A 25434-nucleotide genomic window follows, 5' to 3' on the forward strand; every position below is an offset into this window, starting at 1 on the left:
CCGTTTTTTGGCTCCTACATGTATGACGTCATTGGGCGATTTTTTTTTTAACAAAACTTACAAAAAACGACAATTTAAAAAAACAGAGTTCCAACTAATGATGCCAACCTCTCATTTAAAGGTAAAGACAATGTTTGCCATCAACTTATTTTAAAAAATCACACTGGTTCGTTTTTTTATTTTTAAAGCGAAATTCGGCCCCATAAGAAATCGGTAAAATATATACATTATCCTTTCATTTACGATATACAGTACACGTAAAGTGAAATTCAAATATTCGGTTTCAAACTTGAAACTTATCTTAAAGGTTCCAAATTTGCAGTGTTTTCATATCTAAAGCATTGATTTGAGACGTGAACATATTTAAAAAAAAAAAATCTTGAGATTTCAAAATACACGTTTTTTTACCTAAAAATTAAAAAAATATAACTTGATTAGCATATTGCATATTTTTAAACAAATTATAATATTTTCTAAAGTTCTATGAAAATGTGTCTATTTTATTCCAATTTTCCGCAAAATAATTTAGGATTCTGTGATCATTTACGCGGAATTTACTTTCTTTTCGACAGGTTTTGATTTTCATAATCTTTTTTTTTCTTTTTTATTGATCTTTTTGGTGTTCAAACTACAGTGCATACATACATACATTTTTACAATACATAAGTGATTGACCTATGGCATAGTCATACTATTGATTTTTTTTCGAATAAGACATAGTAAAAAACTAATACAAGTAAATGATGTGAATAATCGGTATACGATACAAGTAAAGGATACTTTGGAATACATTTAATATAAATGGTCATATCGAGAATAAATTTAATTAAATACTTCCATAAATCTCCCCCATCTGTCGACAAATGACTCGTGCTTGTCTTTAGAAAGATATAAATATTCTAATATCTCCAGACGTCTTTTCAAAAATTTGAGAAAAGCTTGCATATATATGAACAATCTGTCTAATTGATTGTACTTTACATAATTAATGTAATATTTTGCTTGTAGAATACAATAGTTTAACATTAAGTTATCACAATTCAATATACCAAAAATGACACTGTCTTTATTCAAAAATATTTCTACTCCAAAAACTAAATGCCACCAATTAGAAAATTCTCTCCAAAATTGTTTTATTTCTATACATTCAAAAAATATATGCTATATAGTTTCTATTTCTTTACAACTGGCATATTCGTTGGTTAAACAAAGATTATATTTATCAAGGAGATAACGATGTGAGACTATTCTGTGTAACACTTTATATTGAAAAGCTTGTAGTTTGCTTTCAAAAGTACATTTAAACGCTAGTGAACAAATATTGTTCAACTTTTCGTCACTAATTTCTATATTAAAACTTTCATCCCACCTTTGTTGTGAAATAGGAGAAACACCCGATCGATAAATAAAGGCAACAGTAGAATACCGCTGTTCAAAACTCATAAATCCATGGACAAAAAAACGAAAATTTCAGGGTAACAAACTAAAACTGAGGGAAACGCATTAAATATAAGAGGAGAACAACGACACAACACCGAAACGCAACACACACAGAAACGGACCAAGCATCAGACAAAACACCACGAGAATAACAAATATAACATGAAAAGGTACAAAGTTGTACAGCACTGAAGATCAAAAGTTAAAAAGGTTTTGCCAAATACGGCATTGTTTTAATGCCCGGGATAAGAACATCCTTATTATATAGAACAATTCAAAAAAAAAAATACAAACAGTACATTTTAACAAATTCATATGAAAGAGATATACATAATGAAACTGAAGTATTAACTAATTACAGTGAATTAAATTAAAAAGTGAAAATACATCTTTAGCATATAATTTACTAATAGGCATTTTTTAGCTCACCTGGCCCGAAGGGCCAAGTGAGCTTTTCCCATCACTTTGCGTCCGGCGTCCGTCGTCGTCCGTCGTCCGTCGTCTGTCGTCCGTCGTCCGTCGTCCGTCGTCGTTGTTAACTTTTACAAAAATCTTCTCCTCTGAAACTACTGGGCCAAATTAAACCAAACTTGGCCACTATCATTATTGGGGTATCTAGTTTAAAAAATGTGTCCGGTGACCCGGCCAACTAACCAAGATGGCCGCCATGGCTAAAAATAGAACATAGGGGTAAAATGCAGTTTTTGGCTTATAACTCAAAAACCAAAGCATTTAGAGGAAATCTGACATGGGGTAAAAATGTTTATCAGGGCAAGATCTATCTGCCCTGAAATTTTCAGATGAATCGGTCAACCCGTTGTTGGGTTGCTGCCCCTGAATTGGTAATTTTGTGGAAATTTTGCAGTTTTTGGTTATTATCTTGAATATTATTATAGATAGAGATAAACTGTAAACAGCAATAATGTTCAGCAAAGTAAGATCTACAAATATGTCAACATGACCAAAATGGTCAGTTGACCCGTTTAGGAGTTATTGCCCTTTATAGTCAATTTTTAACCATTTTTCGTAAATTAAAGTAATCTTTTACAAAAATCTTCTCCTCTGAAACTACTTGGCCAAATTAATCCAAACTTGGCCACAATCATCATTGGGGTATCTAGTTTAAAAAATGTGTGGCGTGACCCAGTCAACCAACCAAGATGGCAGCCACGGCTAAAAATAGAACATAGGGGTAAACTGCAGTTTTTGGCTTATAACTCAAAAACCAAAGCATTTAGAGGAAATCTGACATGGGGTAAAAATGTTTATCAGGTCAAAATCTATCTGCCCTGAAATTTTCAGATGAATCAGTCAACCCGTTGTTGGGTTGCTGCCCCTGAATTGGTAATTTTGTGGAAATTTTGCAGTTTTTGGTTATTATCTTGAATATTATTATAGATAAAGATAAACTGTAAACAGCAATAATGTTTAGTAAAGTAGGATTTACAAATAAGTCAACATGACCGAAATGGTCAGTTGACCCGTTTAGGAGTTATTGCCCTTTATAGTCAATTTTTAACCATTTTTCGTAAATCTTAGTTATCTTTTACAAAAATCTTCTCCTCTGAAACTACTGGGCCAAATTGAACCAAACTTGGCCACAATCATCATTGGGGTATCTAGTTTAATAAATGTGTGGCGTGACCCTGTCAACCAACCAAGATGGCCGCCACGGCAAAAAATAGAACATAGGGGTAAAATGCAGTTTTTGGCTTATAACTCAAAAACCAAAGCATTTAGAGGAAATCTGACAAGGGTAAAAATGTTTATCAGGTCAAGATCTATCTGCCCTGAAATTTTCAGATGAATCGGTCAACCCGTTGTTGGGTTGCTGCCCCTGAATTGGTAATTTTGTGGAAATTTTGCAGTTTTTGGTTATTATCTTGAATATTATTATAGATAGAGATAAACTGTAAACAGCAATAATGTTTAGTAAAGTAGGATTTACAAATAAGTCAACATGACCGAAATGGTCAGTTGACCCGTTTAGGAGTTATTGCCCTTTATAGTCAATTTTTAACCATTTTTCGTAAATCTTAGTTATCTTTTACAAAAATCTTCTCCTCTGAAACTACTGGGCCAAATTAATCCAGACTTGGCAATCATCATCTTTGGGGTATCTTGTTTTAAAAATGTGTCCGGTGACCCGACTTTCAAATCAAGATGGCCGCCACAGCTAAAAATAGAACATAGGGGTAAAATGCAGTTTTTGGCTTATAACTCAAAAACCAAAGCATTTAGAGCAAATCCAACACGGGGTAAAATTATTACTCAGATCAAGATCTATCTGCCCTATAATTTTCAGATGAATCTGACAACCCGTTGTTGGGTTGCTGCCCCTGAATCGGTAATTTTAAGGAAATTTTGCTGTTTTTGGTTATTATCTTAAATTTTATTATAGATAGAGATAAACTGTAAACAGCAATTATGTTCAGCAAAGTAAGATTTACAAATAAGTCAACATGACCGAAATTGTCAATTGACCCCCTAAGGAGTTATTGTCCTTTATAGTCAATTTTTAACAATTTTCATAAAATTTGTAAATTTTTATTAACATTTTCCACTGAAACTACTGGGCCAAGTTCATTATAGATAGAGATAAATGTAAGCAGCAAGACTAGTAAAGTAAGATTTACAAACACATCACCATCACCAAAACACAATTTTGTCATGAATCCATCTGCTTCCTTTGTTTAATATTCACATAGACCAAGGTGAGCGACACAGGCTCTTTGGAGCCTCTAGTTTATTCTCATGCTCAAAAACGATTCCAAAGGAGTTGCTCTTAGGTGACATGTGTTGTTGTGATAACAAATCTTTCCAGTCACGTGGTATAGCAAGTTTAATAGATAGAATGTCTACAAAAGTAACATTCAGATTATTTTTTTGTTAATAGCGTCATGAGACAAAAATTCGCCTTTATCATCTACGATATCATTAATGAACCTTATGCCTTTCGTGTACCAAGATTTGTAAAAAATACTCGTTCTGTTAACTTTGATAAACGGATTGAACCAAATAAATTCTTTTCTAACATGAAATGCATTTAACTGGATGAAAATACCCTTGAAACGTTTCCAAGCAGATAACAATTATATATAAAATAGAGGTGCTTTTAAATTTAAAAACTCAAATTCACATCTGCTTAAAATAAATCCTCTTAATCAAAAAGGGAGAAGAATGCTTTGGAAACATGTTTCCATTTAGAGTCATGTTCTGACAAAAATCGTTTTACCCACATAATACGAAAGGATAACAGCTGTACTTCAAAAGTTGGTGTTTTCAGTCCCCCCTCGCTAGGAGACTTTTGAATAACTTCCGATTTAACTTTCGGAGTACTACCATTCCATAAAAAGTTATTAATGTCCCTTTGTATTTTAATAACATAAGATCTTGGTACATGTGTAGATGAAATTACATAAATAAGCTTCGATATTGCAAGTGATTTAAGAATTACGATTTTACCGATCAAGAAAAGGTTTTTGATCCTCCACATTTTAATTATTGATTCCATTTTTTCTATGCATGTATCAAAATTAGAACAAACCATTTCTTCAAAAGCGTTAAATTTTAAACCTAAGTTTTTAAAACCATCTGTCCATTTAATAGGAAGGGAACTTCTTTGTTAAATTTATTTCTACCAATCCATGTTGCTTCGGTTTTCGAAAAATTTACTTTTAACCCTGAACACTTCTCAAAAAAATTAAAGGAATCTTTTAAAATTTGCGCAGAAAATACACTTTCAAAAAACATGTGGTATCATCAGCCAACTGTGAAATTTTTATTTCAGTATCCCCAATTTTTATACCAGATATATGATTGTTCTTACGAATACTTATTGCCAGCATTTTTGCCAGCCAAAATAAATTAAAAAAAAGGAGACAAATGACACCTTTGTCGAACACCTGTCTCAATTTTGAATGGACTAGAATTAAATCCATTATTAACGACAAGACTAGATATATTTGAGTATAAGTTAAGACCCATTTCCGAAACTTGCATGCAACCAAAATTAAAACAAACCAATGCTTTTTGAATAAATTTCCATTCTAGCGTATCAAACGCCTTTTCGAAATCGACTAGTAAAATAAGCCCTTGGTAATTTTTTAAAGTAGTAAACAATATTATATCAGCAATAAGTCGTACGTTTTCACCAATATATCTACCAGCCACATATCCTGTCTGATCCGGATCTATAAGTTTCGGAAGAAATAATTTCATTCTTTCCGCAATAAGTTTGGCTAATAATTTTTAATCAAAATTTAAGAGAGAAAGAGGACGCCATTTCGACAAGAATGTTCTATCTTTATCTTTCTTTGGAATAAGAGTCAGAATACCCCGTCTTTGGTCTATTGAGAGGGTTCCGGTCTCGAAGGAATATTCATAGCTTTCCAAAACATATTTGTTTTACATCAATCCAGAAAAATTTGTAAAACTCAGCGGTAAGCCAATCTGTACGAGGGCTTTTATTATTTTATAATGTTTATCAGAGTCTTTTTATGATGAGTACAGATTTTCCGTAGAAATGTCTCTCTTCGTTTAGATTTTTTTCTTGTGAAAATATTTCAATGTCGTTCACAACTAATTTGTTAATACATTTATTTTTATAATTACGTTTTTCTAATGAGAAGAAATATTTTGAATTTCTTTCATTGACTTCGCAGTGCTCGGCATGTGATCGTATAATAGCCCCTCTTGTTTGATTGTTTACTATTTGCTCTAAATCTTCTTTAACAACATCTAATTCAATCAAAAGTGAATTTATATCTTTATCTAAATATGTACGAGAGAGATTTCATAATCATTTGCACATACATGGCAAATGAAAAGTGTTAAAATGTGCATCTCATTTTGTTTTATATTAACAACTTTTTTGATAAATTTGATTCCGAAGTCGTGTATCGTTTCTTTTGTTGACTAGTATGAGAGGGGAGAAAACTCAAATATAATGTTAGCGTACACTTTCAACCAAAACTTATGTGTTATGACATGTAGAAACTAATATTTTAGTAGAAGTATGTTGTGAATATTTGATACGATTTTTGAAAAGAATTAAAAATAAGTCAAAATCAAAATTTGAAATATAACCTTGACCTCTGACCTTTGGGTAATTTTCTAAATTGTGGATCAGGCACCTCAAATGAAATGATTCTAGGTTATTATACATATGCATATCACTTATATCACTGGAATCGGCTGTAAAGCTTTTCAACCCCGTATTTGTATTGGTCACGCTTCTTGTGTACCAAATTATAATATCGGTGTATTTTGAGTTTGAAGAGGTAAAACAACTGACAATAATACGTTCGGAAGTTATTTCCTATGTTTAATACAGATATAATACTTACGTTTTTTAGAAATCACAAGCCTTATATTTGTCGTTTTTAAATAAAAATCTGTACAATATGCGTTTGTTATTCAATTTCTTCAATATATTTTCAATTCACTAGTATTTAACGCGGATAAACCGCCTTTTTTCGCTCGTAATCAATTTGTAAAGTTGGTTAAAATGTTTTTGACATGCCGTTTAAATAATTTCAGTTGAAGGATTATAATTTAAAATAATGTATTTCTTCTCTGATAGTCTTGAAATAAATCAACTTTAAAAGGTTATAGTATATTTTACTTCCTATACATTTCAAGGGTTGATTGGCTAAAAGCAACCGCGTGGAGATCTCGCGTATTTCATATGGGGTTGTCATGCGCGGGTACTTTTTTATGAGGAAAGTGCAAAACATTCTACTTCTGGTTTTCGCAGAGTCACTATTTTCAAGGTCACATATTGCTATATACATGCAATGATCCAAGTTAAAGCAATAATCAATTAACCTTATAATTAGACATTTCAGGGGCACTAACTCCTATCAGACCAAATATAGCAAATCTTCATTACAATAAAGCAAACATTTTGCACTTGTTGTTCTTTAAAACCTTTAGTTCAATTTTCAGGTCATACACCAAAGGCCTCAAATCAAAAGACCATATATCCTATTGTTAATGGGTTATATCACATTATGCCTAATGATATATACTAGTCAACAAAAGAAAAGATTCACGACTTTTTTTCCGAATTCTAGATGAAGGTTTCATTATATACGACAAATATTGAAGAAGTCAATACCGAATGACCACGGAACTATTAATCCGTTTTTTGGCTCCTACATGTATGACGTCATTGGGCGATTTTTTTTTTACAAAACTTACAAAAAACGACAATTTAAAAAAACAGAGTTCCAACTAATGATGCCAACCTCTCATTTAAAGGTAAAGACAATGTTTGCCATCAACTTATTTTAAACCAGATGCTCCGCAGGGCGTAGCTTTATACGACCGCAGAGGTTGAACCCTGAACGGTTGGGGCAAGTATGGACACAACATTCAAGCTGGATTCAGCTCTAAATTTGGATTGTGATTAAATAGTTGACACAGCATAGGTTTCTGACACAGAATGAATGCGTTATAATGAAATTAAAATTTTTGTTTTCTCTTAGAGCAATTCACTATGCTGTTGAATATTATTCCTCTCAAAAAAATGTTTGAAGAAATTTTCTTTTTATTTATGAAATTTCAAATGAGAAAATTGAACCCAATTTTTTTAATCACATCCCCCTTTCCCTTATTCCAAAACTAATCTCAATTAAAATTTCTAATGGAGTTTGCAACAATTACTACTCATTTAAATACATCATAAAATATTAAGATGTAAAAAAACTGCTTGTTATCACTGAATGGTAAAGATTATTTTAATTTATCAGTTGGTAGTAAAAAGTGAATATACATTGTATATTGTATATATAACAAAGATTTAAGTTGATTCTGGACAAAGAAAGATAACTCCAAATAAAAAAAAAATCTTACAATTAGATATTTCTTGCTTACTATTCTGAACAAAGAAAGATAACTCTAATTAAAAACAAAATTGCTATTTCACAATATTTTGCAATAAGATATTTCTTGCCATTGCGCAATACTGTGCAATTGAAAAGACTTGCTATTGCACAAAACTTAATATAATAATTTTAGATCCTGATTTGGACCAACTTGAAAACTGGGCCCATAATCAAAAATCTAAGTACATGTTTGGATTCAGCATATCAAAGAACCCCAAGATTTCAATTTTTGTTAAAATCAAACTAAGTTTAATTTTGGACCCTTTGGACTTTAATGTAGACCAATTTGAAAACAAGACCAAAAATGAGGAATCTACATACACAGTTAGATTTGGCATATATCAAAAAACCCCATTTATTCAATTTTTGATGAAATCAAACAAAGTCTAATTTTGGACCCCGATTTGGACCAACTTGAAAACTTGGCCGATAATCAAGAATCTAAGTACATTTTTAGATTCAGCATATCAAAGAACCCAACCGATAATTTTTTTGTCAAAATCAAACGAAGTTTAATTTTGGACCCTTTGGACCTTAATGTAGACCAATTTGAAAACGGGACCAAAAGTTAAAAATCTACATACACAGTTAGATTCAGCATATCAAAGAACCCCAATTATTCAATTTTGATGAAATCAAACAAAGTTTAATTTTGGACCCTTTGGGCCCCTTATTCCTAAACTGTTTGGACCAAAACTCCCAAAATCATTACCAACCTTCCTTTTATCGTCATAAACCTTGTGTTTAAATTTCATAGATTTCTATTTACTTATACTAAAGTTATGGTGCGAAAACCAAGAAAAATGCTTATTTGGGTCCCTTTTTGGCCCCTAATTCCTAAACTGTTGGGACCTAAACTCCCAAAATCAATACCAACCTTCCTTTTGTGGTCATAAACATTGTGTATAAATTTCATTATTTTCTATTTACTTAAACTAAAGTTATTGTGCGAAAACCAAGAATAATGCTTATTTGGGCCCTTTTTTGGCCCCTAATTCCTACACTATTGAAACCAAAACTCCCAAAATCAATCCCAACCTTTCTTTTGTGGTCATAAACCTTGTGTCAAAATTTCATAGATTTCTTTTAACTTAAACTAAAGTTATAGTGCGAAAACCAAGAAAATGCTTATTTGGGCCCTTTTTGGCCCCTAATTCCTAAAATGTTGGGACCAAAACTCCCAAAATCAATACCAACCTTCCTTTTGTGGTCATAAACCTTGTGATAAAATTTTATAGATTTATATTCACTTTTACTAAAGTTAGAGTGCGAAAACTAAAAGTATTCGGACGACGACGACGACGACGACGACGACGACGACGACGACGACGACGACGACGACGACGACGACGCCAACGTGATAGCAATATACGACGAAATTGTTTTCAAAATTTGCGGTCGTATAAAAATCACACTGGTTCGTTTTTTTATTTTTAAAGCGAAATTCGGCCCCATAAGAAATCGGTAAAATATATACATTATCCTTTTATTTACGATATACAGTACACGTAAAGTGAAATTCAAATATTCGGTTTCAAACTTGAAACTTATCTTAAAGGTTCCAAATTTGCAGTGTTTTCATATCTAAAGCATTGATTTGAGACGTGAACACATTTAAAAAAAAAAAAATCTTGAGATTTCAAAATACACGTTTTTTTACCTAAAAATTAAAAAAATATAACTTGATTAGCATATTGCATATTTTTAAACAAATTAGAATATTTTCTAAAGTTCTATGAAAATGTGTCTATTTTATTCCAATTTTCCGCAAAATAATTTAGGATTCTGTGATCATTTACGCGGAATTTACTTTCTTTCCGACAGGTTTTGATTTTCATAATCCTTTTTTTTCTTTTTTATTGATCTTTTTGGTGTTCAAACTACAGTGCATACATACATACATTTTTACAATACATAAGTGATTGACCTATGGCATAGTCATACTATTGATTTTTTTTCGAATAAGACATAGTAAAAAACTAATACAAGTAAATGATGTGAATAATCGGTATATGATACAAGTAAAGGATACTTTGGAATACATTTAATATAAATGGTCATATCGAGAATAAATTTAATTAAATACTTCCATAAATCTCCCCCATCTGTCGACAAATGACTCGTGCTTGTCTTTAGAAAGATATAAATATTCTAATATCTCCAGACGTCTTTTCAAAAATTTGAGAAAAGCTTGCATATATATGAACAATCTGTCTAATTGATTGTACTTTACATAATTAATGTAATATTTTGCTTGTAGAATACAATAGTTTAACATTAAGTTATCACAATTCAATATACCAAAAATGACACTGTCTTTATTCAAAAATATTTCTACTCCAAAAACTAAATGCCACCAATTAGAAAATTCTCTCCAAAATTGTTTTATTTCTATACATTCAAAAAATATATGCTATATAGTTTCTATTTCTTTACAACTGGCATATTCGTTGGTTAAACAAAGATTATATTTATCAAGGAGATAACGATGTGAGACTATTCTGTGTAACACTTTATATTGAAAAGCTTGTAGTTTGCTTTCAAAAGTACATTTAAACGCTAGTGAACAAATATTGTTCAACTTTTCGTCACTAATTTCTATATTAAAACTTTCATCCCACTTTTGTTGTGAAATAGGAGAAACACTTACCCGATCGATAAATAAAGGCAACAGTAGTATACCGCTGTTCAAAACTCATAAATCCATGGACAAAAAAACGAAATCAGGGTAACAAACTAAAACTGAGGGAAACGCATTAAATATAAGAGGAGAACAACGACACAACACCGAAACGCAACACACACAGAAACGCAACACACACAGAAACGGACCAAGCATCAGACAAAAAACCACGAGAATAACAAATATAACATGAAAAGGTACAAAGTTGTACAGCACTGAAGATCAAAAGTTAAAAAGGTTTTGCCAAATACGGCATTGTTTTAATGCCCGGGATAAGAACATCCTTATTATATAGAACAATTCAAAAAAAAAAATACAAACAGTACATTTTAACAAATTAATATGAAAGAGATATACATAATGAAACTGAAGTATTAACTAATTACAGTGAATTAAATTAAAAAGTGAAAATACATCTTTAGCATATAATTTACTAATAGGCATTTTTTTATTCTCATGCTCAAAAACGATTCCAAAGGAGTTGCTCTTAGGTGACATGTGTTGTTGTGATAACAAATCTTTCCAGTCACGTGGTATAGCAAGTTTAATAGATAGAATGTCTACAAAAGTAACATTCAGATTATTTTTTTGTTAATAGCGTCATGAGACAAAAATTCGCCTTTATCATCTACGATATCATTAATGAACCTTATGCCTTTCGTGTACCAAGATTTGTAAAAAATACTCGTTCTGTTAACTTTGATAAACGGATTGAACCAAATAAATTCTTTTCTAACATGAAATGCATTTAACTGGATGAAAATACCCTTGAAACGTTTCCAAGCAGATAACAATTATATATAAAATAGAGGTGCTTTTAAATTTAAAAACTCAAATTCACATCTGCTTAAAATAAATCCTCTTAATCAAAAAGGGAGAAGAATGCTTTGGAAACATGTTTCCATTTAGAGTCATGTTCTGACAAAAATCGTTTTACCCACATAATACGAAAGGATAACAGCTGTACTTCAAAAGTTGATGTTTTCAGTCCCCCCTCGCTAGGAGACTTTTGAATAACTTCCGATTTAACTTTCGGAGTACTACCATTCCATAAAAAGTTATTAATGTCCCTTTATATTTTAATAACATAAGATCTTGGTACATGTGTAGATGAAATTACATAAATAAGCTTCGATATTGCAAGTGATTTAAGAATTACGATTTTACCGATCAAGAAAAGGTTTTTGATCCTCCACATTTTAATTATTGATTCCATTTTTTCTATGCATGTATCAAAATTAGAACAAACCATTTCTTCAAAAGCGTTAAATTTTAAACCTAAGTTTTTAAAACCATCTGTCCATTTAATAGGAAGGGAACTTCTTTGTTAAATTTATTTCTACCAATCCATGTTGCTTCGGTTTTCGAAAAATTGACTTTTAACCCTGAACACTTCTCAAAAAAATTAAAGGAATCTTTTAAAATTTGCGCAGAAAATACACTTTCAAAAAACATGTGGTATCATCAGCCAACTGTGAAATTTTTATTTCAGTATCCCCAATTTTTATACCAGATATATGATTGTTCTTACGAATACTTATTGCCAGCATTTTTGCCAGCCAAAATAAATTAAAAAAAAGGAGACAAATGACACCTTTGTCGAACACCTCTCTCAATTTTGAATGGACTAGAACTAAATCCATTATTAACGACAAGACTAGATATATTTGAGTATAAGTTAAGACCCATTTCCGAAACTTGCATGCAACCAAAATTAAAACAAACCAATGCTTTTTGAATAAATTTCCATTCTAGCGTATCAAACGCCTTTTCGAAATCGACTAGTAAAATAAGCCCTTGGTAATTTTTTAAAGTAGTAAACAATATTATATCAGCAATAAGTCGTACGTTTTCACCAATATATCTACCAGCCACATATCCTGTCTGATCCGGATCTATAAGTTTCGGAAGAAATAATTTCATTCTTTCCGCAATAAGTTTGGCTAATAATTTTTAAACAAAATTTAAGAGAGAAAGAGGACGCCATTTCGACAAGAATGTTCTATCTTTATCTTTCTTTGGAATAAGAGTCAGAATACCCCGTCTTTGGTCTATTGAGAGGGTTCCGGTCTCGAAGGAATATTCATAGCTTTCCAAAACATATTTGTTTTACATCAATCCAGAAAAATTTGTAAAACTCAGCGGTAAGCCAATCTGTACGAGGGCTTTTATTATTTTATAATGTTTTTAAAACTTTAACGCACTCAGATTCTGAATTATCTCCATCGCATATATCCTTTTCCAGATCTGTTAGCTTAGGAATAAAATTTAAATCAAAAAAGTTAGAATCACCTGAATATTTATCAGAGTCTTTTTATGATGAGTACAGATTTTCCGTAGAAATGTCTCTCTTCGTTTAGATTTTTTTCTTGTGAAAATATTTCAATGTCGTTCACAACTAATTTGTTAATACATTTATTTTTATAATTACGTTTTTCTAATGAGAAGAAATATTTTGAATTTCTTTCATTGACTTCGCAGTGCTCGGCATGTGATCGTATAATAGCCCCTCTTGTTTGATTGTTTACTATTTGCTCTAAATCTTCTTTAACAACATCTAATTCAATCAAAAGTGAATTTATATCTTTATCTAAATATGTACTAGAGAGATTTCATAATCATTTGCACATACATGGCAAATGAAAAGTGTTAAAATGTGCATCTCATTTTGTTTTATATTAACAACTTTTTTGATAAATTTGATTCCGAAGTCGTGTATCGTTTCTTTTGTTGACTAGTATGAGAGGGGAGAAAACTCAAATATAATGTTAGCGTACACTTTCAACCAAAACTTATGTGTTATGACATGTAGAAACTAATATTTTAGTAGAAGTATGTTGTGAATATTTGATACGATTTTTGAAAAGAATTAAAAATAAGTCAAAATCAAAATTTGAAATATAACCTTGACCTCTGACCTTGGGGTAATTTTCTAAATTGTGGATCAGGCACCTCAAATGAAATGATTCTAGGTTATTATACATATGCATATCACTTATATCAAATGCACATGGAGTGTTCAGATTGCTTCGGTCATAATAGGACAAATCATGCGAAGAATATAACGAGCCTGTGTCGCTCACTTTGGTCTGTGAATATTAGACAAAGGAAGCAGATGGATTCATGACAAAATTGCGTTTTTGTGATGGTGATGAGTTTGTTCATCTTACTTTACTGAACATTCTTGCTGCGAACAATTACCTCTATCTATAATGAACTTGACCCAGTAGTTTCAGTGGAAAATGTTAGTAAAAATTCACAAATTTTATAAAAATTGACTATAAAGGACAATAACTCCTTAGGGGGTCAATTGACCATTTTGGTCATGTTGACTTTTTTTAGGTCTTACTTTGCTGTACATTATTGCTGTTTACAGTTTATCTCTATCTATAATAATATTCAAGATAATAACAAAAAAAGGCAAAATTTCAATACAATTATCAATTCGGGGGCAGCAACCTATGAACGGAATGTCCGAAAATTTCAGATCTTGATCTGATCAACAATTTTCCCCGTCAGATTTGCTCTAAATGCTTTGTTTTTTTGTAATAAGCCAAAAACTGCATTTTACCCCTATGTTCTATTTTAGCCAGGGCGGCCATCTTGCTTTGATGGCCGGACACATTAACTAAATACCCCAAATATAATTGTGGCAAAGTTTGGATTATTTTGGCCCAGTAGTTTCAGAGGAGACGGTTTTTCTAAAAGATTACCAAAATTTACGAAAAATGGTTAAAAATTGACTATAAAAGGGAATAACTCCTAAAGGGGTCAACTGACCATTTCGGTCTGACTTATTTGTAAATCTTACTTTTCTGAACATTATTGCTGTTTACAGTTTATCTCTATCTATAATGATATTCAAGATAATAACCAAAAATAAACAATATTACCCCCATGTCAGATTTGCTCTAAATGCTTTGGATTCAGAGTTATAAGCCAAAATCTGCATTTTACCCCTATGTTCTATTTTAGCCGTGGCGGCCATCTTGGTTTGTGGGCCGGGACACCGGGAACATTTTTTAAACAAGATACATCAATGATGAGTGTGGTAAAGTTTGGTTCCATTTTGCCATTTGTTTCAGAGGAGAAGATTTTTGCAAAAGTTAACGACGACGGACAACGGACGACGGACGACGGACGCCAAGTGATAATAAAAGCTCACGTGGCCCTAGAAGCCACATGAGCTTATATTTATAATCAGAACAAATACAATAGGTCTTTACATGGAAAAGTGGAAAGAACTTATAAACGGAAGAATTATTATAGGTCTTTCCACAGAAAAATGGAAAGAACTAACTACTAGCAGTTTTACATTATCTCATTATGTAACTACGATCCTCATTAGAAGGATTTGTATGGTGAATTTTAACATCTTGTACCTTATTGTTAGTATCTCCAATGCCCGCTACCCCAGACACATTTGTTGAGACCTATAAAAGAAAAAAGAAAAAAGAAAATACATACGAGTCAACTGAAGTGGTCCGAATTGTTAAACTCTTAAGTGTTGTCAAGCCTTATACTCATAATTATGAACATTTAGAAATGACCTGTATATCAGAGAGATGTTAAACAGTCTATTTTTATCCAAATAATAACTTTTATTTGAAGACTATTTTGATACATACGTCGTAACTATAATATCCTTCACTTTAAACGATTTTAACCTAGCGAATAAGACTTTTTACCGGATTTGTAATAACATAAGCATCATGATGGGTGCCACATGTGGAGTAGGATTACGATTGTAAGGCGAACATGTCTGCCTGACATGGTTCATCTCATCTTGACCTAATTTTCATGGTTTATTGGTCAATGTTAAGTTTACTTGGTTTCGTCTGTTTCTTAGAAACTATAAGAAATATGTCACAATATTAGGTATATTGAATGACTGTAAGTTGTATCAGTATTTTCTGTTTGGTTTATCTAACCTTGACATCATTTTCTTGAATCATGTTAAGTTTATGTGATAGTTGTATTAAAGCTGTTTATTTAGGACTATCAACATAATTTAAATTGTATATAAAGGAGGAGAGATAATTAAGCGTGTCCCCCATGTTTATTTTTGAAATTTGTGAAATTAAAAATTGAAAAATGATCTAAGGTAGAGCATTTTTCAATTAACCTTGAAATTTTAAAAATGTTATATAAAAAAGAAGATGTGGTATGATTGCCAATGAGACAACTATCCACAAAAGACCAAAATGACACAAACATTAACAACTATAGGTCACCATACGGCCTTCAACAATGAGCAAAGCCCATACCGCATAGTCAGCTATAAAAGGCTCCAATAAGACAATGTAAAACAATTCAAACGAAAAAACTAACGGCCTTATTTATGTAGAAAAGTTAACGTAAAACAAATATGTAACACATAAACAAACGACAACCACTAAATTACAGGCTCCTGTTTACTCTCTATTAATACATGGAACATTATTGAATTTGACTTTTAATGTTGAAAATTCTCCATATCTATTTTTCATTTTGTCATAAGACAATTGGGCAGCTTTATGTTTCTTTTGAATTGTTTGTGAGGCAAAGTAAATAAAGGCAACAGTAGTATACCGCTATTCAAAACTCGTAAATCGATGGTGAAAAAAATCAAAATGTACATGTACGTCCTTCAGCTGGCCCCTAAACAAATATATACTAGTCCAGTGATAATGAACGTCATACTAATTTCCAAATTATACACAAGAAACTAAAATTAAAATAATACAAGACTAACAAAGGCCAGAGGCTCCTGACTTGGGACAGGCGCAAAAATGCGGAGAGGTTAAACATGTTTGTGAGATTACAAACCTCCTCCTATACTTCTAACCAATGTAGAAAAGTAAACGCATAACAATACGCACATTAAAATTCAGTTCAAGAGAAGTCCGAGTCTGATGTCAGAAGATGTAACCAAAGAAAATAAACAAAATGACAATAATACATAAATAACAACAGACTACTAGCAGTAAACTGACATGCCAGCTCAAGACTTCAATTAAACTGACTGAAAGATTATGATTTCATCATATGAACATCAGGCACAATCCTTACTTATATATATTTCTAGTTGATCATATAATAGATATAGGAAGATGTGGTGTGAGTGCCAATGAGACAAATCTCCATCCAAATAAGAATTTAAAAAGTAAACCATTATAGGTTAAAGTACGGTCTTCAACACGGAGCCTTGGCTCACACCGAACAACAAGCTATAAAGGGCCCCAAAATTACTAGTGTAAAACCATTCAAACGGGAAAACCAACGGTCTAATCTATATAAACAAAACGAGAAACGAGAAAAACGTATATATTACATAAACAAAAAGTTCATTTAAAGCATAAAAGATTAGTTAAAAGAGCAACGGGGGTATCATGCGCTTAAGCGCAGCCCTTTATTCTACCTCCTAATAATGCTCTTCATTTTATCATTTCAATACATATACAGGCAGAAATTATGACTTTAAGATTTCAAAAAAGCCCCGACATTAAAGGTTTTCGGATTACTATTGATAAAAAACTTATAGTATAAAAGTATCTCAATTGGCGGATTATACAACTCATTTTTGAAGTTCAAAAACCAAAAGCTATGAATATTATTGAAAGGTACTAGGATTATAATTTAGTACGCCAGACGCGCGTTTCGTCTACACAAGATTCATCAGTGACGCTCATATCAAAATATTTATAAAGCCAAAAAAGTACAAAGTTAAAGAGCATTGAGGATCCAAAATTTCAAAAAGTTGTGCCAAATACAGCTTAGGTATTTGACGCCTGGGATGAGAAAATCCTTAGTATTTCGAAAGAATTTAAGTTTTGTAAACAGGAAATGTAAAAAAAAATACCACATTATTGATATTCATGTCAACACCGAAGTGTTGATGAAATGAAATTGATGAAATGAAATCCTTACTTAAAAACCAGGTTCAACCCACCATTTTTTTCTTAAAATGTCCTGTATCAGGTTAGGAAAATGGCCATTATTATGTTGTAGTTCGTTTATGTGTGTGTGTCATTTTAATGTTGTGTTTCTGTTGTGTTGTTGTTCTCCTCTTATATTTGATGCGTTTCCCTCAGTTTTAGTTAGTAGCTTGGATTTGTTTTTTTCTCGATCGAATAATGAGTTTTGAACAACGGTATTATACTGTTGCCTTTATTCAAGGCATGGAGAAAAAGAAAACTAACTACAATTGGAAAAATATTAATAAATCTTTGATACTACCAAACTTTACATGTTTGGCTACTTCGTGTATTGATCCCGACAATTACATTAGAGATTGAAAGCTGTTGTTTTACATATATTTAGAAGGTAAAAATGACAAAGTAAAAAGAAATATGCTTAATTTTCAGTGATTATCAACAAGAGAGGTTAAATCGGTTGATTGTGATAGCTATTTCACAGCACTGTAAGCTTCGTGGGTTTCCAAACTAACTTCAACCAATCTGCCGATCTGGAAGATTATTCCTACCAAATCTGTCTATGAAATATTGTCTTAATACAAAACAAAAACCTCCCTTTTATAACAGGACAACATTTCAAAGTATTCATCTGCGAAATATTGTCTATATACAGACATAATGATGAAAGTATGTCCTTCTCTGGACGTTTATTCATAGATGAGGACAATATTTCATGATACATAGTCATGAAATATGGTCTTGGTGGATAATATTTCATAGGACAATACTTTGCTTTACAATGGTACATACAAAATCTGGCGGGGTTGAACATGTTAATGGATGCTCAACTCTCCCATATTCCTGGAACAGTGATGCAATAGAAACAATACAAGAACTGTACAAAACAAAACAAAAAACAAATATGCATATGCTCACCAGCCACTAAGTTCAAGGCTCCTGAGTACAGATTTGGAATAGGCACATATATAATGGGGCGGGGTCAAACATGTTAGCATGACCCCTTGGCCACCAATGCCTCACAAAATTAGTCAATATATTAATGTATGAATTTAGTGTATAAAATGCTTAAAGTGAGAAATTGCCTGTTACAAATTCATTATCTATTGTCTACACAAAAACTTACTGTTTGAACATAAGCTTCATTTTAACATTACCTTTGTTGATATAACAGTTTTATTTTCAGAAAGTGTCTCTGTTTGTGGATCAGATCCTTGGGCATGATGAATGCGCTAAAATATTATAAATAAAATCTTAAGATATCATTGTTATGCTAATACTTACATTTCTGTAATAAAATAATTTTATTTAGCGCAAACTTTTTTATGAAGTTGATATTTTGTGATTAATATGTTGTTGGTATTCTATTTTGCTGTAAAGTAGTGATCAGATACATTCTGGTGTGTTTTGTTGGCTTCTTTTACTTCAGTTCACTCTTCAAAAAATTATTTGAGATAATAGGATACTTATTACTAAAACATATTATAGTGCTTCTGTTTGAGATCTAAGCATTTCAAAAATAAAGAAGTAACTATATTAGAAAATCATTGTTTATGGCAAGGATATGTACAGGTTCTCTTGGAGCTCTCTCTCGCAGGTACAAATTGTTAATGGCAAGAATGTGTACTGGCACATTTAGAGCTCTTTCTCGCAGGTAACATTGTTAATGGTTAGGATATATACTGGTACATTTGGGGCTCTCTCGCTTAGAGTAAGGTCACTGAAGACTTGGTCACAAAAAACTGGTTCAAAAGTTATCAAAGTTACCGGGATTATAATCTAGTACGCCAGACCCGCGTTTAGTCTACATAAGACAAACAAGTGACGCTCATATCAAACTATTTATTAAGCCAAATTCGTAAGAAGTTGAAGACCATTGAGGATCCAAATTCTAAAAAGTTGTGCCAAAATACGGATAAGGTAATCTATGCCTGGGATAAGAAAATCTTTAGTTTTTCGAACAATTCAAAGTTTTGTAAACAAAAAATTTGTAAAAATGACTTCATTATTCAAGTCAACACAGAAGTGTTGACTACTGGGCTGGTGATGTATCGATTCATCGATTTATGAATTTCGAATAACGGTATACTACTGTTGCCTTTATTTTTGTCTAAATGGAAGCTAATGTTCCTTTGAAGAAGGCCCAAACAATATCTCCTTTAACATCAATGTAGTAAAAAATTATCTTTTTATTATTGATATTAGCATATGATTTATATGTTTTGCTCACTGTTTAAGGCCTCACGGTGCCTTATTGTTGTTTACTTCAATATCATTGTGTTGTCTTACTGACAATTATATCGCAGCTTCTTGTTTTATATTAAAAGATTGTTAAGCATTGAAAGTCAGTTGTTTTCAAAGCTAGAGATACAGTACATTTTTTTTTTATAAAACTGGGTAAAATATAATGCAATTTCGACAAATAAACAAAAAATCTTAAATAGATAGGTTGAAATAACTTTCAAGTTCATATTAACACATGTTTTTTTGTTATCAGTATACATGGTACATGTACCAAAATGGTAAAAAAAACCTGCAGAATACATGCTGTTTTTTTCAATTTTCTTTAAACTATTTTACTAACAGAATCAAATTTTATCGAATACAGTACTTCAATAAAATGTTGTGCTGTAATTAACTTTATATTTTGAAAATTTGAGAATTAAAAGATCACTGCCGATTACTTGGAAATTATAAATGATTACGGTAACAAATAACGATACATTTTCCCTGAAGACATTTTCGTGAGTGAACAAAAAAGGGCATAACGATCTTTTATGTAGGTACTGACCAACAAACTACAAACAAAGAACAAAGGATATATGAAACACAGGAAACCATAATAGTTAAATTATATATGTTCCTAATCATGTGAAAACAGAAGCAACATGGATTGGAAAAAATAAATATATCAAAGAAGGTTCCCTTCCTATTAAATGGACAGACGGTTTTAAAACCTAAGATTTAACATTCAACGCTTATGAAGAAATGGTTTGTTCTAATTTAGATACATGCATAGAAAAAATGGAATCAATAATCAAAATGTGGAGGATCAGAAACCTTTCCTTGATCGGTAAAATCGTAATTCTTAAATCATTTGCAATATCGAAGCTCATTTATGTTATTTCATCTACACATATACCAAATCTGATGTAATTAAAATACAACGTGACATTGATAGTTTTTTTTTATGTAATGGCAGTACTCCGAAAGTTAAATCAACAGTTATTAAAAAATCTCCTATCGAAAGGGGACTGAAAGCCCCAAATTTTTAAGTACAGCTGTTATCCTTTCGTATTATGTGGGTAAAACGTAATAACACAAAAATACTATACTCCGAGGAAAAAGAAAAAGCTCTTTGTCGGATCAAGACTCCAAATGGAAACATGTTTCCAAAGCATTCTTCTCCCTTTTTGATTAAGAGGATTTATTTATGAGCAGATGTGAATTTGAGTTTTTAAATTTAAAAGCACCTCTTTGTTTTTTTTATATAGAAGTGTTATCTGCCTGAAAACGTGTTTCATCCCGTTAAATGCGTGTCATGTTAGAAAAGAATTCACTTAGTTCAATCTGTTTATCAAAGTTGACAGAACGAGTATTTTTTTTTACAGATCTTGGTACATGAAAGGCATAAGGTTCATCAATAATATTGTATATGATGAGGGCGATTTTTTGTTTCATGACGCTATTAACAAAAAATATAACCTGAATGTTACTTTTGTAGAATTCTATCTATTAAACTTGCTATACCACGTGACTGGAAAGATTTGTTATCACAACAACACATGTCACCTAACAGCAACTCATTTGAATTCGTTTTTGAGCATGAAAATAAAAAAAAATGCCTATCAGTAAATTATTCGCTAAATATGTATAGTCACTTTTATCAATCGAGGAAGTGTTTCTCATATTTCACTACAAAGATGGGAAGAAAGTTTTAACATAGAAATTAGTGACGAAAACTGGAAGAATATTTATTCACTAGCTTTTAAATTTACTATAGAAAGCAAACCACAAGCTTTCCAATATAAAATATTACTCAGAATAGTCTCACATAATTATTTCCAGGAAAAATATTAAATTTCCTTAACAAATGAATGTGCCAGTTGTAACATATTAGAAACCATAGTGCATAAATGTTTTGAATGTACAGAAATAAAACAATTTTGGAGAGATCTTTCTAATTGGTGGTATTTAGTTTTTGAAGTTAAAATATTGTTGGATAAAGACAGAGTAATTTTTGGTGTATTGAATTATGATTACTTATTTTAAATTATTGAATTCTACAGGAAAAGTATTACATTAATTATGTAAAGAACACACAATTAGACAGACTTTTAATATCTGTGAAAGCTTTTTCTTCATTTTTTGAAAAGACGTCTGGAGATATTAGAATATTTATATCTTTCTAAAGACAAAGATGAGTCATTTGTCGACAGATGGGGGAATTATGGAAGTTATTTAATAAAATTTATTTTTGATATAATCATATATATTTAATGTATTCCAAAGTCATCCTTTAGATGTAACATATACTGAGTATTCACATCATTTACTTGCAAATTTTTACTATGTCTTATTCGTAAAATATCAATAGTATAAAATTGCCATAAATACCATGTCATTCACTTATGTATTGTAAAAATTAATGTATGCACTGTAGTTTGAACACCAAGAAGATCAATAAAAAATTTTAAAAAAAGTTTGCGGTTGGACAATATCTTCAAAGCTCAAACATTTCAAACAAAATAGTGTTTTTTTAAGATCAATCAATATTTCAATATTATTGATGTACTTACCCCTAACGGCTCAGTTGGTAGATCTGACCATTCGTCAGCTGCCTTGTGTATTTGTCTACACATACCACAGTTATACTCTGTAATATGGTGTTCACCAAAGTCTCTACATCCAGTCACAGAATCTGGTTGTGCAAGGCCACATTCCCACTTTTTAGAGAATTTTAAATTTGTCATCTTGAATCTTGTATTTATTATTTTGTTTATTTCCTTTGTCACAAATTTCGTAATCAGTTTGTATACCCCCTTTCCAAACACTACATTGGTTCCGAATTCCAAAATCTGCATCTGAATAAGATCTGAACGTGTTATTACAAGAAGTTTTTGTAATTCTGTCAACTTATCTACCTCAAAGACAACAGTTCCCTTGAAAAGGGCAATCCGCTTTTTAGTTTGTCCACTATCGACAAACTCCGCAATGTTATACCTCCGACATAGCGAGGCAATCAAATGGTTCATAAGATGTGGGGGGAGAAATGTAAACTTGAAACATAACCAAGTGGATCTCTGACAGGTATCTGCAGTTGCATTCAACATTGCGTATACGTTACGATCTGGTTCATGCTTTATTATACAAGGTACATAATAGCAAGATTCCTCATTACCAGTATCTTTGTCTAATATGTTCGGACGTATAATGATATCAAATTTCTCCATAACATTCAAGATATAATCTTTGTATTCAGACAACAAATTTTGTTCATTTTTAAACATATCTTTTAAAACAAAACTATGTAATTTTCCTGAAGAATAGAATTCCTCCCATTTTCTTCTATTTTTTATGCTTTTTTTCTGAAATTTTTCTGCCGTTACAACAACTTTGAATGCATTTGATAACCACTGTGTATCTAAAATAATATAATCAGAAAGATCCTCAAAAAATATTAAAGCTCTAATTTCATGGTGAAATCTCAAAAACAACATAAGCTCTTCATTATTTAATGGATTTGGTGATTCAGAGGTGATTAGCTTTAAATCATGAAGGGAAACAATTGGTAAATCTTTTTTTTTGTCCAGAAGACGTTTTTCCAGTTGAATAAATTTCAAAGGATAGTTTGTATTCCATGTTTTCATTTCTCTGGCCAACTGTAAAATGTGTTCACGTATTGGCTGGAATGCAGTGTCATCATCATCTGTATTAGAAACGAAGTGTGTGTACTCATCCCGAATGTGTCTGCAAGCATCCTCTGAAACATCTTCGGCAAACTTATGAAGGCTTGCATTACATACATTCGCAATCTAAAATATATTTTCAGGTGTTGCAATATTTGTTTATACTAGAATATGTCGTATTATGATTTAAATGTTTTGAATCTAAATTTAAATCAAAGTAAAAATCAGATTTAATATCATCTGATACGAAAAAAGTATAAATTAAAAAAAAATGGTCTTATAAGAAAATTAAAAAAGAGGAAGTCCATTAAAACTGGTAAAACCAAACGCTTAAGTTAACTATAAAATGACTTCATTTTTATACTTCAAAATATTCAACACCTTTGTAAATAAACTACTGATCTCTGTATTGGTCATACTATATAATTCTACAGTATTTTCTACCTCATATTCAAAAATTTTTAAGGTGTCTACTGCTTTGGTTTTTTTTATTGGAAACATAATGTGATTTATAGACTGAAAAGAACATTAAGCTAAGCAAATGATTTAGCGCATAGTATACATTGTCATGAATTTTGTATCATATAACCAACGAATGAAGACTTATCACATGGTCGCCTATGAAGACTTTTTTAAGTAAAACTTTCATTGATTTCCAGAATGTTTTAGGATATGAACATGTAATGAAAAAATTATTATAATTATCTATTTCATTGCAATATGAACACAAATTGTTTTGTGAAATTTTCCACTGAAAAAGCAACACCTCATTTGGCAAAATAAAGTGCATTAATTTCCACCTAATCAATTTTATTTTATTATCTTTAAGATATTCCAAATTAAATTTAATAGAGTCTTTAAATTCATTTATTAGTCTCCCTTTGCTTAAGACTCTTTCCCATTTGAAAAATCCTACTGGTATTTCTGTTTTTGACACACTTAATACTAAGTTGTATATGTTTTTAGCATTAATAGTTAGAACATCATTACAATCTCTAAGTTTAGTTTTTGTTCGGTTGATATGGACTTTTGTTTTGATTGATTCTTCTGATTTTAATTTGTCGGTCCATTGCTTTGGTATGGATTATTTTAGTTTTGAGAATTCAGAAATCCAATTCCTTTTATTTCTTAATTTTGAAATAATCATTTCTTCTGATATATTTCCTCTTTTATCTATTATGTCATTTATATATAGTATGTTACTATCAATCCAATTATCAAAGAACAGACATTTTCCTTGAAATTTTATGAATTTGTTTCCCCATATAACTTGTTTTCTGATTTCTAAATAATTATTGATTTGATCATAATGATTGTTTTCACAATTATTTACATTTATCCATGTTTTAATCATCTCTTGATAGAAGGTTGGTGTACTGTTCCATATGTTTTTATCTAGCAATTTTGTGTTATTCACATTCATCTTAAAAATACGAAGGTTTTTCCAAATTTATTAAGGTATAGTTTTGATAATACAGACCAATTTGCACTTTCTGATTCTAATATTTTTATAATCCATTTTAAATGTATAGATTTTATATAGGATTCTATATCAATCATTTTTAACCCCCCTTCTGCGAAGTTTTTTGTTATTATTG

General features: G+C 31.1%; 1 protein-coding gene across 1 annotated transcript in view; it reads right to left on the minus strand.

The window, feature by feature from the left end:
- LOC134693517 (uncharacterized) overlaps positions 1-25434 on the minus strand; it is a 123187-nt gene that overhangs the window by 22802 nt on the left and 74951 nt on the right. Inside the window, exons 10-12 of the mRNA XM_063554353.1 lie at positions 22727-23962; positions 19085-19159; positions 15396-15446 (exon numbers count right to left, since the gene is read on the minus strand). Coding sequence (XP_063410423.1) covers positions 15396-15446; positions 19085-19159; positions 22727-23962 — 1362 coding nt within the window. The remainder of the gene's footprint in view (positions 1-15395; positions 15447-19084; positions 19160-22726; positions 23963-25434) is intronic.

Source organism: Mytilus trossulus, chromosome 12 (genome assembly GCF_036588685.1).
Source record: "Mytilus trossulus isolate FHL-02 chromosome 12, PNRI_Mtr1.1.1.hap1, whole genome shotgun sequence".
Lineage (NCBI taxonomy): Eukaryota > Metazoa > Mollusca > Bivalvia > Mytilida > Mytilidae > Mytilus > Mytilus trossulus.